Below are 13,469 nucleotides of genomic sequence, written 5' to 3'. Positions count from 1 at the left end.
TCCATCAAACACCCTACGCGCGTCCTGTGGCGGCGTCGGGCTCGCCGTCCACGCGCGGGCGCTTAGCGTCCTCGCCGGTGTCGTTCGCCTCCGCGTCGGCGCTGACCTCCTCCAGCTTCCGCTTGTTATAAACTTCGGCCGTCACGGCCTCCTCCTCCTGCACGGTGACGACAGATTCGACAGCGGCGAGATGCTCCTCGGGGGCTAATACCTCCGGAGGCGGCGTTGGTGGCGCGACGTTGGTGTGGCCATCCTTGCGGTGCTGCACGGAAGAGCAAGCATACGCGAGTGCCAGTCTGGCACCTGTGCGTGCGCCCGGGTCTAGCAGCTTGGCCACGCCCGCGTGCACGAGCCGACAGGTCGGCCCCGTGGTGGCTCCTTGCCGTCGGCGTGTGCGCGGGTGCGGGAGGGTGACGGCTCTGGGTCGTAGGCAGCACCAGCACGACTGCCGAGTTGGTGGCGCCGTCTGAACACGACGCCTCCACTTTCCTCTGCTTCTGCGGTCTAGGCGGCGTGGCGGTAGCGGTGGTGGTGGCCGGGTGCGGCGCCGTCAGCGGGGCAGCAGGAGGCGGGCACGGGAGCCTGCGTGGGGAGGAGGAGCGGAGGAAGGAGGGGAGGAGGCGGCGTGGAGACACGCTGCCAAGCACCACCGGGAGCCGCGGCCAGGCACTGGAGGCGCTCGCCCGCCCCTGCAGCCATGAAGCCGAGCACTCTCCCGCTCGCCCCTGATGCTGCTCCTCCCGCCCCTGCAGCCACGAAGCCGGGCGCCCAGAGGAAGAAGACGACCCGTGGCCGGGCGCCGCCAGGACCTGCGGGCGGACGACAGGGACCTACAAGCGAACGCCGCCGGTGAGCCGCGGTAGGGCGCCGCCGTCGCCGCTGCCCGGCGCGCGCACGCCGACCTACGAGCGGGCGCCGCGGCCTCCCCGCACCTAGAGGAAGGCCGCACCCGCACCTTGGAGCCGCGATCGGGAGGCAGGCCCGCGCCCTGGAAGCAGCCCCTCCCTGTGCCCGAACCTAGAGTCGTGGCCTTTGTTTGGGATGAGGAGATAAGGATAAGGGGCACTATGGTCATTTGACCTTTGTTTTTCATATTGAGAATTTTTTTAATTCGTTTCATCCATGTCCATCTGATGGACGTCAGAAGCAGGGGCAAACGGACCATTCAGTTCAAAATAACAGGGGTAAAAACACAAAGTTGAAAAAGAAAGGGCAAAATCACAATTAACTTACTGGACAGGGGTAAGAACACCATTTTCCCTATTATATATTAGTTTAAAGTCACAAAACGTTGCTTTGAAACAAACCTTAATTAGGATGACACCTTCTGCATCAGAGAGACAAGAGCAAACATGTTGACTTCAGGTCTTGTGTTAACCCGACTAATGTTGTAAGCCTGCATTATCATGTTTGGCAAATATACGTAGGCAAGGTATTAGTTCCCCTCGAGGGAAGTTACAAATGAATCCAAAATTCAGGTCCTCGTGCTATGGTTTTTTCTTCAGGTTACTTCGGGTAAATAAACCAAAAGCAAAAGAGAGCGCTAGAGAGAAAAAAATGGTCATATATATGCAGCTACAGGCCACCATAGGTGTTAGAGTATGGCAGGGGCCTATTGGGCCTAGGCTGGATGTATAGCCCATTAGTGTTAGGGTTAATTAGAAATAAGGGTCGCTTGCTTAGGAGTCAAGTAAACCTCTCTATATAAGGAGAGAAGATGTATCAATCTAATCAGGCAAGAATTAAGAAGGAAAACCCTTCCCTCTTGCCCGGCCATGGGTGAACGCCCCGCGACCGGCTCTCTCTCACCCTCGCAGCCCTAGCCATGAACAGTACCCACGGTACTGTAGCGCCACGGGTACTATAGCGCGACAGCCGCCGTCGCTCCCATCGACTCTCTCCTCTCAATCCTAGTAGCACATAACAATCTGGTATCAGAGATCTCTAGTTCGATCATGTCCAGCCCGCTACCGAGTTCTTCCCACCCGCCGCCGCCAGCGTCTTCGTCGGCGCTGATGCCCCACACAGCAGGCGCGCCGACATTGGGCGCACTGGCGTCCTCAGGGGCGATTGCGCCCTCTACCCCGGCGTCGTCCGCCCTCGTCCTCACCCCGGAGCAGATGACGGCCGTGGCGGGCATCAGGGCCTTCCTTGTCGGGCCCTATGCGCCCCAGCCCTAGCCCCAGCTACCACCTCCTCCACCGCCACACCACCACCAGCTACCCCCGCCGCCGTCGCCCTCGGCCGCGACCACGACGTTGGTCATCTCGTACCAGTATGGGATGCCCTACGACAGGACTGCGATGACCTCGTTCCCAGCCGCGCCGCCGTCGTCCTAGGGCGTTCCCATCCAGCAGATCAAGTTCCCGCCGTCGTCGTCACCGCTTCCGGCTTGGATCACCGGTTCGTCAAAACCCATCTACACGGCGCCTAGTACCCAGCCGCACCTACCGCCACTCCCGACCACCGGGGCTGTCATGGCGCCTGGCGGCGCCCCGGCTCCGGGCGTCCTCTACGGCAGGGTGGATGGCCCCCTGTTCCACGGCGGCAGCCTGATGCCGACGCTCTCCGCCGCGTCGCCCTCGCTGGACATGATGGGCGTGGCACCCTTGGCCGCCACATAGGACCCGCCGCCGCCCAAGTTTTATAAGTTGGAGTTCGCCACATACAACGGCTCCGTTGATCCCCTGAATTGGCTCAACCAGTGTGAGCAATTCTTTCGGGGTCAGCGCATGCTCGCCTCCGACCGTACCTGACTCACCTCCTATCATCTCCGGGGGGTGGCCTAGACTACGCCCTCAAGCAGGACGAGGGCATGCCACCGTGGGAACGCTTCAAGGAGCTGTGTCGTCTGCGCTTCGACCCTTCGATCCATGGGAGTCGGCTGGCTGAGCTAGGCCGGCTGCCGTTTGTTTCCACTATGCATGAGTTTGCCGATCACTTCCAGGCGATGGCATGTCACGCCCGGGACGTCTCCACGCATCAGCGGGCCGAGCTCTTCGTTGGTGGCCTTCTAGATCATATCTGGGTGGACGTGGAGATACGCGACCCCCGAGACCTCCAGACGGCCATGTACTATGCCCGGGCATTTGAGCGTCGTGCGGCTACCATGCAGCCGGCGCCGGCTCCGCGTCAGGGTCAGCCTCCTCTAGCGCGCGCACCCAGGGTGGCCCAGGCGGGGCAGGCCCCGCGGCTCCCCCGTTTCGCCGCCTTACACCGACGAAGCAGCTGGAACGTCATCGCCAAGGACTATGCTACAACTGCGATGAGCCCTACATCCCTAGACATGTGTGTCAGTGGCTCTTCTACATGGAGTCCGGGGACTACATTGAGGAGGACGCCGCGCCCATCGAATACGGGGACGTGGCCATACCACCAGAGGACTCTTGACGAGTTCCGCGAGCACTTCCCTGACTTCCAACTCAAGGATGAGTTGTTTGCGTAGGCGGGGAGAGATGTTATGACCGGCATCCCCTATGCCAGGCGCAGGCCCAATAGTGGCTAGGGGCCGGTCTGTTAAGGGGCTTAGAGGCCCAATTTATCGCTTATTTGGTATTTTATTAGAGATAAATATAGTTCCTTAATTATAGTATCTATAGGGAAGGATAAATACTTATAATCAGGGATGATTGGAATTAAGCAGAAAGCAACAATTAAGTTGCTGGCTTCCCTTGGGAGCCAGCCGTCTCTGCCCTCTCTCCCTCGCGTGAACAGCACCCGCGTTACTGTAGCGCGACGTGAACTCTAGGGTTGCAGCAGCAGCCGCCGCTCTCGCCGCCACGGCCCCTCGCCGTCGTCGAGAGTACAGACCATGTCCTCCCCTCTTCCACCCCTATAACCTGCGCAACAACACCGGTAGGGCATCAAGTCCTATCAATCTACCAGATTGTTATGTGCGGCGGCCACGACGACGGTCGCTCCAGCGCCCACCACTGGCGCTGTTGTCCTTTCCAGTGGGCCGAGCCTCCAGCACCCATTCATTGATGGCATCTTCTATAGGGGCGCCGGCGTCCAGCAGATCCAAGACGAGGGTGAGAAGTCGCGACAGATCGAGCATCCGACGGACATCGCGATGGAGCTGCTGGGGAAGATGCTTACACACCAGGTGTCGGTGGTTTCCCCCACGGGCGACGGGCATGCTGTTTTTCTCGCGGGCGGCGAACTCAAACTCTGCGGTGGCGGCGGTTGGGGAGGCGCTCCCCTCGTCGTTCTCCGTCGAAAGCCATCCGCTCTTCTCTGTGCGGTGCAGACCAGTATTCGTCCGGCGAGGAGAAGGCATGGTGTCACCAGCGGGAGCGCACTGCCTAGCGCCGCCGCTTTCCGCCACCGACCACCGCGAGGGCGCCTCCGCTGGCCGTTGTTGCGACTACTTCTAGGTGGCCATATACATGCACCCCTTTCGTCAAGATGGTGTCCATGGGATCTAGGTGGTTGTCTACGTGCAGCTTATGCGTCGGGCTGGTGTCTGCCATCAATTGAAGAGGCTGCAAAAATAAAGAGTTCATATCTATTTTCGATTGATAATAATAAAATAAGTTGAGATGTAAAATGCTTGTTTTTAAGTGATCGGTTTGTGTCGAGACATTGTTATAAGTTGGTTAGGTTGCAGCTCGAGGACGAGCTGCATGTCCAGGTGGGGTGTAGTGTTAGAGTATGGTAGGGGCCTATTGGGCCTGGGCTAGATGTATAGCCCATTAGTGTTAGGGTTAATTAGAGATAATGATCGCTTACTTAGGAGTCAAGTAAACCTCTCTATATAAGGAGATGAGTTGTATCAATCTAATTAGGCAAGAATTAAGAAGGAAAACCCTTCCGGCCGTAGACGAACGCCCCGCGGCCGGCTCTCTCACCCTCGCAGCCCTAGCCGTGAACAGTACCCGCTTGTACTGTAGTTCCGCGCGTACTATAGCACGGCAGACGCCGTCGCTCCCTTCGACTCTCTCCTCTCAATCCTAGTAGCACATAACAATAGGATTGCATTATCATGGATACTGATGTGTACGTCCGCGGCAACAGACGGGGCGCGACTAGTTAGCGGCACAACAGCGAGCATATACCCACGTCAAGCCATATGTGCTCGTGGGAAGGCCGACAGCCGGCGCCGAGTGCTCTCAGTCTTAATTAACAGAAACATCAATTATAGACCATAAAAAAATTAGTCTGCGTCGGACTAATAATTACCCAACTTTGATGGTCAAGACAAATTCATTCTTCGAGATGCGATTTATTCATACCTTGTCGGGGATGCCAATTTGATCTACGACACATGCCGTGTAGAGTAGTGGTTAGTAGATACATACCGCATAGGGCGTTTGACACTGTCGTAGATTTGCCCGCTTGATGACGACACATGTCGCTGCAGTGCAGACAACTGGCAGAGGTAGTGTAGTCGATGCCGAACGTTTGCACGCCTGGTGGTGGGGATGGCCGACAACGGTACGTCCAACATGATTTATGGTAGAAAATATATAAGAAAATATATTGACGGAATTTATCGGCAAACCGTAACCTGTCAACTTGATGACGAAGCGACGCCGCAGAACGAGGCGAACAACCGCGACTCTGGCCTTTGTTCTTTCATTCATTCGAACATGGAGTATATGCATGTACTAGCACGTATATGCATTTATTTGTTGAAGCGTCAATTACTGAACTTTGATTGCTCAAATGGAGAAGGTGGAGGAGGCCTATCCTGCCCAGCGTTGAGGGCCGGGGCGCCGTACGGCGGGGCGCTGCGACTGCGAGGCCAAGGCCAGGGCTGAGCTCGCCGGAGCCGGGGCCGGAACCCGCCTCCACGGCGGAGCTCACCGGCGCCGGACGGGAGCAGACACGCCGAAACGGCTGCGCGCGAGAGGTTGGGAACGGAGCCGGCCCGCACGATGGAGTTCGCCGGAGCCTGGGGTGTAGCTCGGCCATCTCTCACCTCTGCGTTGTCTCCGCATGCGAGCGAGTCGTCCATGGCCGGTAGGCGGTGCTCGATCGGCGCTCAATCCAGAGCCGTGAGCCGAATGCCAGTATCAGTATTCAGTAGATCCGATCCACGGCTGCTCGTGCTGGCACGCCTGGCGGCCGATGGCTCACGTATTTCCCCAATTGCGAGATGACGTTGGGTTACATAAAAAAAATCAATCTATTATTAGCAAAATCCAAATAGTGATTGATTATCGAAAGGCAAACGAGATGTATGATTTTCATCGTGGTCCGTCTTCCGGGCAAACATGCATCTATGCACGCATGTCCTTGCTGATGATCCTTCTGCAACGCGTAGAGGTTGTGCCGTTGTGGCCGATGGTGTACACATGCCCACGGCCAATCGGCGGCGTGTGCTGAGTCAAGGCGTTGGAAAAACAGAAATCAAACCACAATTAGGATCATATTTCAAGATCCATAAATCATTAACAAATTAAGAACGTCTCACCTAGTTAGAAGAGCTGCTGATAACGTGTTGAGAATCGACCTGTTCACGGATTGCCAGATCCGTTTTCTCGTTTTTCCAGTCTCCAATCCCAAAAAAAGGGGCGTATAGAAGTTGTAGATGCAGATCCCGTTTTCCTTCCCAATCCTTAAGAACAACACAAGGAACGCATGAGACAAATATATGTGGGAGGGAGCCATCTCTTATTCCTCATTAAAGGTACACATGTAGTCTCTTTATATAGATGTAGCCTTCAGGCATATACGGTAGCCTCCAAGGCTCATATGACATGAGCCCATTAATCCTCTAATTGAGGAAGTTCTTAACAAGAAGTTCCTTGTGAATTGTGATCACAAAACATCAATAAAAATGTTTTGGGATAACCTATATCTCAAGACTCAAGTAGTCAACCAACCAGAAAAGATATTTCATATATACATACATGGATCCATACATATATACTACTAAAACTTTAAACCAAGAACTGTTGTTTGCATTTGATTTTGTCTTGCTTGTAGCCTTCCTTACACCGAGAGTCCGAGATGCAAGCAGAACAGCTCGGCTGTGCCATGCACGAGGTGGAAGAAGGTGCAAGCAGCGGGAGCCACCAGCTAGGAAGAGTTGGGTGGCAGGTGGCTGCAGCCTGCAGCCTGCAGCCGGTGGTTCCACGACGAGGGAGAGAGCAGGCCGCTGCTTCGTCCGTCGTGACGAGGGTAGGGACTGTTCCACCATTTTGTTTTGGCGAAAACGAAAAGTGATGCAAATTTGAACCATAATCGATTGTTCCACCTTTTTTTGTTTCGGCAAAAGAAGGTGCAAGGCAACCAGAAATCTGAACCATAATAAATCACATTGCTTTTTGTTATGTTCCTATAAATCCTTACACACTGCTACTAAAAGAGGCCGACTGCCTAAATCATATTGCTTTTTGTTATGTTACAGAAACCTGTAATAAATCCTTAACTCTGGAGCAATTATCTACAACACTGCTACTAAAAGATGCCGCCTGAGTGCAAGCTACATGAATGATTGCTGCTATATCTATATGCAATAACAAATAAATACATTGCTTCTATATACAACAACAAATAAATACAAAGATATAGATAAGGCACTGCAATTTGGTTGAAATCTTTATCTTCAGAAATCATTGAAAGTTCTCCATTACACACAAAAGCTATTGGATCCCCACACTAAAGATGTGCATGCAGCCCGTGGGCCAAAGGCCCGGCCCAAAGCACGGTTATTGGGCCCGACCCGAGCACGGCACGGCCCGAACCCTAACCGGGCCCGTGCCCGCCCAAAGCCCGTAGCAGGCCAGGCTTGGGCTGGGGCCTCGGCCCGCCGGGCGGCACGGCCCGGCCCATTTTACAATGGCCAGCTCGGTGGAGGCCCGACAGTTGGAGGGGCTATATAAGCCCCCCCGCCCCGGCGGACCCCCACCTTCGGCCATTCCCCCTCACTCCGCCCACGCCCGCAGCCGTTCGCCCGCCACCCTCGCCTTTGAGCTCTGAAACCCTAACCCTAATCCCCACCTCGCCTCGCCTCTCGCCGCCGGTCGCCACCCGTTGCCTACCGTCGACCACCTCCCAGGCTACCGCTGCCGTCGTCCACCTCCCAGGCTACCGCTGCCGACACCGGATGTTGAGATCTCCTCTTCTCTGATCTCTCCCCCCTCCTCGTCTCACTTCTTTCTCCCTACCTCTCTAACTAGTTTGACTCTCTGTCTCTCTCTGACTGGATCTTGGGATCTCCTTTTGTCTCCCCCCTCTTCTCCGTCTCGTCTTCGTCTTCTTTTCCATTTCTCCGGCGCCGGGCTCCGTCTCCATGCAGGCAAGTACCTTTAACCCTAACCCTAACCCTAGATCTAGTAGGCAATCACATGAACCCTAATCCATTTCTTGGTGTTTTTGGTTCGCAGGTCGCCGGTGTGTAGCTGGTGCCGTAGGAGGCGTTGAGGGACGGTGCCGGTTGGGTGGGTGCCATCTGCCATGGCCGGCTCTGAGTCCGCTGATGGTGACGATGGTCCAACCATCAATGACGAGCTCAGGGCCATAGGGCAGATCCCCAATGACGAAGACAACATGGGAGATGCTGCTCATCTCTTGTTCGGTAGGAGTGCTGCTCCGACCAACCGCGACGATGCAGCGGCTAGTGCTGCGGCCACCAGCGATGCAGCATCTCTGGCTTCGTCCACCACTAGTAAGCACCGATCCCCTATCTGGGCTAACTTTGATGAAATCATAGAGATAGTGGACGGTGAGGTACGTGTTGTTGCTATTTGTAAGCTCTGTAAGTCTCGTTTGTCTAGTAAATCTGCTAATGGCACTGGTCATTTGAAAAGACATATGCTCTCATGCAAGAAGAAAACAGAACAGGCTAATTTGGTTCAAACTAGGCTTGCTTTGAATCCTGATGGGTCTTATAGGAACTGGGAATATAGGCCTGATGTTGCTAGAGCTGAGCTTTGCCGTTTGATTGCTAGATTAGATCTGCCTTTATCTATTGCTGACAATGATGCTTGGGATGATTACATTCAGCGTGCTCACAATCCTAGATACAAGAGAGTGTCTAGATTCACCACATCTAGAGATCTTTCTAAGCTTTTCAATGAAAAACTGCATCACCTAAAAAATGAAGTAATGCCTGGTGTGTCTTCTGTTTGTTTGACATCTGATATCTGGTCTGGCAATGCTAAGGAAGATTATATCACTGTTGTTGCTCACTACATTACTTCTGAGTGGGAACTTAAGAAAGCTGTTATTGGCTTTAAACTGATTGAAGTGACTCATAGTGGTATTAACATTGCTGAAATTATTGCTGGTGTGCTTGGAGATTGGGGCCTACTTGACAAAGTTTTTTCTGTTAGCCTTGATAATGCATCTGCTAATACATCTATTATGCTTACTTTGAGTCCTCTGCTTGCTGGTTACTTGGGTTATGATATTGATCCATTGAATCCTAGTAAAAAGATCTATCATGTTGTGCATCAGAGATGTGCTTGCCATATAATTAATTTGATTGTTAAATCTGGTTTGAAAAGACTTAAACCACACATGGAGGTTTTTAGGACTACAATTAACTTTCTAAATTCATCTAATCATCGCATTGCACAATTCAAAAACTACTGCATTGCTAAGGGTATGAGGCCTCATAAATTTGCTTTGAATATGGATGTTGAATATGGATGTTAGATGGAACTCAACCTACCTTATGCTAAAACATCTCATGCCATATAGATCTGTGTTTTCTGTGTTCATCAATTCTCAGTCTAGCTATCCTCTATTGAATGAACAGCATTGATACATTGCTGACAAGGTATTGCAGTTCCTTGAGTTGTTCTATGATTCAACTGTTGTACTTTCTGGTGTTTATTACCCCACTAGTCCTTTGGTACTGCATCACATACTTAAGATTGCATCCCATCTACATGAATTTGAACATGATAATACTCTTGCTGCTGTAGTTGTGCCAATGAAGAATAAATTTCTTAAGTATTGAAAGAATATACCACTGTTATACTCTTTTGCATTTATTCTTGACCCAAGGGCTAAGTTGAAAGGTCTGGGAAATGTGCTTGACTTGCTTGCTCTAAATAACAATATGAGTTACATTGATTACTTTGCTGAGGTTAAATCTGAGTTGCATAAACTCTATGACAAGTATGAATCTAAGTTTGGTGCTGCTAGGCCAGCTAGAACCACCCATCCATCTGGACTGACAGGTAAGATAAAGCAGGCACGGGGCAAAATTTTTGGAGGATCAGTTTCTTCTGGTCCTTCAAGTGCATCTGCAGGATCTATTGTGCCTCCTGGTCTCTCTGAGCTCACTGTTTACCTTGACAGTGACAATGTTGTGGCATATGATGATGACTTTGATATCCTCAATTGGTGGCATGAGCATAAACTAACCTATCCAGTTCTCTGTACCTTGGCTAAAGATATTATGACTGTTCCTGTATCAACTACTTCTTCGGAGTCTACCTTTAGTCTTACTGGCAGGATCATTGAGAAGCGGCGACGGCGATTGGGCGCGGACAGCGTGGAGATGCTAATCTATGTCAAAGACTGGGAGCTAGGTGAATCCAGTGGACAACACACTGTGGAGGACAAAGAGCTAGAAGAGTACTTCAAAGAGCAGTACCTTGATGATGAAGCTGGTGGATCATCTACTGCTGGTGATGGTTGACTGCTGAGAGCTGAGAGCCTGAGAGGCTGTGAGTGCGACTTTAGTTGTGAGAGTTGAGACATTTGAGCTAGCTGGTTTGTAATAACTTTGAACAATTTGAATATTTTAATTTATTGAGCTGGCCGTACTCTTTTCCTTTCTAGGGTTTTATCTCACGAGGTGTGAGTTTTACCTAGAAAGGTTTTTAATGAGACGACATTGCACAAACAGCTCAAATCTTTTGTCATCTGGTGTTTCTGTGATTGTTGAATATGAATATGTGAACCTATGATTGTTTGAAGTTTGAACCTGTGATCGTGTTGTTTGAAATATGGTGTTTACTATGTAATGGGCTATGGGCTGGCCCGATGGACCAGTGGGCCACGGGCTGGCACGACCCGATATTCGGCCCACGGACCGTGCCTGGACCGTCCACCAGACACAGTGGACTGTTCAGGCACGGCCCGATGGCCCAGCGGGCCAAAAGGGCCCGAGCCCGATCGGGCCGTGCCGGGCCAGGCTGGCCCGTTGCTCATCTTTACCCCACACACAATCATGACTCGCTGGATCAGGATGGCGCCGAAACACAATGCCCCACGATTTCTGAGCACATCGGTGGTAAGGGAGAAGCATGATTTCTTACATAGATGCATGCCTTGCAAAAGCACTACTACATATGCATTATTGGGCAAAAGGAACCCAGTCTAACATACGCATTCCTTAGCAGAGGGACAACTACTTGGTAAAGGAGCACACAAGGATAGCCACCGTACAGCTAAATAGGTATTCAGGGGAGGTATGGGATCCAGCGGCGCTTGATGAACTCATTATTTGGGACTAACAGCTCACGTCCCTCAGGTAGATCTGCAACAAACAATCTGCCATAAACAACTTCATACTCAGTAGAGATTTCCTTCTTATCTGCGACGCGTGTCCCCTTCTCCAAAGGAAAGTACACAAAAAGTTTTCCATTAACCACATCAAAATCAGCAAAGACTTCCTTCAGAAATTTGCCATCACCTTTCCAAAGAAGACATGAATTTGGAAACTTCTGTGCAAGCATACAATCATGCGGATCACGATTGGCACGCATCTCCGCTAGCTTTCCATCAGAGAACTTGGTTAGTCCCACCTTGCATGACTGATTAGCCTTGTTCATACTTTGAATACGCAGCACCCTGTTCTTGAACTTGTTGAACCGGCGAGCCATCTCATCAGGCTCACGCTTCTGGTTAAAAGCCTTACACCAGCGCTCATACAGGTCCCGCAGGGCTTCATCTGACTCAACGTCCTCCTCCTTTGGCACAAACTCCACCCTATCACCTGGCTTGGACAAATCTATATAAACAAAAAAAAGGGAAAAAAAGGTGAGGGGGGAGTATTGTGTCAAATGCTATTTAATTCGCAGGTAGAACACCAAAAACAGTCCTAATATGTTTTTTTAAAGAACAGGACTACAGGAGGAATATATATATTAAAAGCAACAAAGAGAGCACAGGAAGCATACAAGAGAGCAAGTTCAAGAGACAAAAAAAAAAAAAAGGGAAACAGTCCTAATATGTTTTATGTTGTCCTCCCTAGCTTGCAGAGATTCAGTCAGCTCTTGGGCCTGTCGAATCCCAAGAAGAAACGCTTCCCTAGCTTTGAATTGGAGGAATTCCTTTATCATGTAATTGTTCCTATCATCTCAACAGCTGTAAACAATTTGTTTTGGATTTGGGGCTTGCCCCCTTCCACCAACCGGTTCACCGGCATCTGTGGAATGAAATGCAGGTGAGGATCGCTTTGATCCTCCCCGAAGTTACCTCAAAAAAAAATGTTGTCCTCCGAATTTATCATGAATGAACAAAGGTGTTTAATAAAATGAAACAGTGTATTCTCACATGTAGAAAATGTTAGATCGTCTGGAATTGCTGAACGACGGTAAAAATACTTAAAAAAACTATAGTCAGTTTCTTCGGTTCGGGAGAGATGGGCAATTCGCCACCAGAAGAGAGATGCCAAATTCCGTACGCTGGTATAGCCGCCATCTGAAGAGGGATTTACCTTTTGATGATGGAGCGGCGGAGGCAACCCAGCTGCCGGTTTGGGGGCTAGGTGCGTCCATGGCGGGGGGAGGTGCAGCCGTGCCGTGGGTAGGTCCGGCGGCGGCGGAACGACCTCCACTTAAGCGAGGACCATCAGATGCGGCCGCCACCGCCTCCGGACCCGGAGAGAGCGCCCTCCGCTCAGCCAAGCTGGCGACGCGATACGTGGCCGCCGCAGCTGAGCGGGCGGCTCGGGCGAACAGCAGGAGGGCTTTCGATGCCATGGCCAACGATGAGAGGATGGTTGCTAACACCAACAGTGTCGGCGTCCTCCTTCCTCTCCTTCGATACAAAAAAAGAGTCTGATTAGGGTTTCCGGAGTTCGACGAGTAAAGAAGCGTCTGGATAGAAGAGGGCCGCGGCAGGAGTAACGGGCCCATTTCTTGGATTTGGCCATTAATGTAACAGGGGAGCTAAACTTCGTTTTGCTCTTAAGCTAGTCGGATTTGGCCAGAGCCGATGGAGCTGTTATCGGCCTCTACGACAAGACGTATTACAGTGCAAGGCATTCAGGGTAACTAGTAGCAAGACCAGTGCACTAGTGATTTGTGCGTGCCCATGCGCACGAGAAGTTACCGTGGGTTATTCCACGAGGAATGACTGAGAATAACTTTGTAAAATAGGCGATACCCAATAAGAGTCCGAACAAATATAACTATATAAGACACTGTAGTCCTACGCACTATCAAACACCACATCAATGAACTCCAGGATGCGATCATAGGGATTCAGAGCACACACAATCATAGTCATGATAATTATACACAAAAGAGTCTTGGGGTAGATTGCCAAGAAGGCAT

General features: G+C 51.5%; 1 protein-coding gene across 3 annotated transcripts; it reads right to left on the bottom strand.

Moving 5' to 3' along the window:
* Positions 1-11,169: 11,169 nt before the first annotated feature.
* On the bottom strand, positions 11,170-12,937 carry LOC136514130 (uncharacterized). Of its 3 annotated transcripts, XM_066508120.1 has the most exons (3): positions 12,629-12,937; positions 11,603-11,920; positions 11,170-11,446 (listed from the first exon to the last, which is right to left on the bottom strand). In XM_066508120.1, the coding sequence occupies exons 1-3, from the start codon at positions 12,891-12,893 to the stop codon at positions 11,370-11,372; spliced, it is 660 nt and encodes a 219-aa protein (XP_066364217.1). In that variant the 5' UTR covers positions 12,894-12,937; the 3' UTR covers positions 11,170-11,369. The 3 variants fall into 3 exon arrangements, with proteins under 3 accessions (XP_066364217.1, XP_066364215.1, XP_066364216.1); XM_066508118.1 differs by having other exon boundaries at positions 11,170-11,920; XM_066508119.1 differs by having other exon boundaries at positions 11,170-11,905.
* Between the last annotated feature and the right edge of the window lie 532 nt (positions 12,938-13,469).

Source organism: Miscanthus floridulus, chromosome 16, assembly GCF_019320115.1.
Source record: "Miscanthus floridulus cultivar M001 chromosome 16, ASM1932011v1, whole genome shotgun sequence".
Classification (NCBI taxonomy): domain Eukaryota; kingdom Viridiplantae; phylum Streptophyta; class Magnoliopsida; order Poales; family Poaceae; genus Miscanthus; species Miscanthus floridulus.
This window is presented reverse-complemented; position numbering and strand designations above follow the sequence as displayed.

Excerpts from the sequence above, each read along its gene's own strand:
- LOC136514130 (XM_066508118.1), bottom strand. The coding sequence starts at position 12,893 with ATGGCATCGAAAGCCCTCCTGCTGTTCGCCCGAGCCGCCCGCTCAGCT. Across the intron at positions 11,921-12,628 it reads CGCCGCTCCATCATCAAAAG|ATTTGTCCAAGCCAGGTGAT; the intron begins GTAAATCCCTCT and ends TTGTTTATATAG.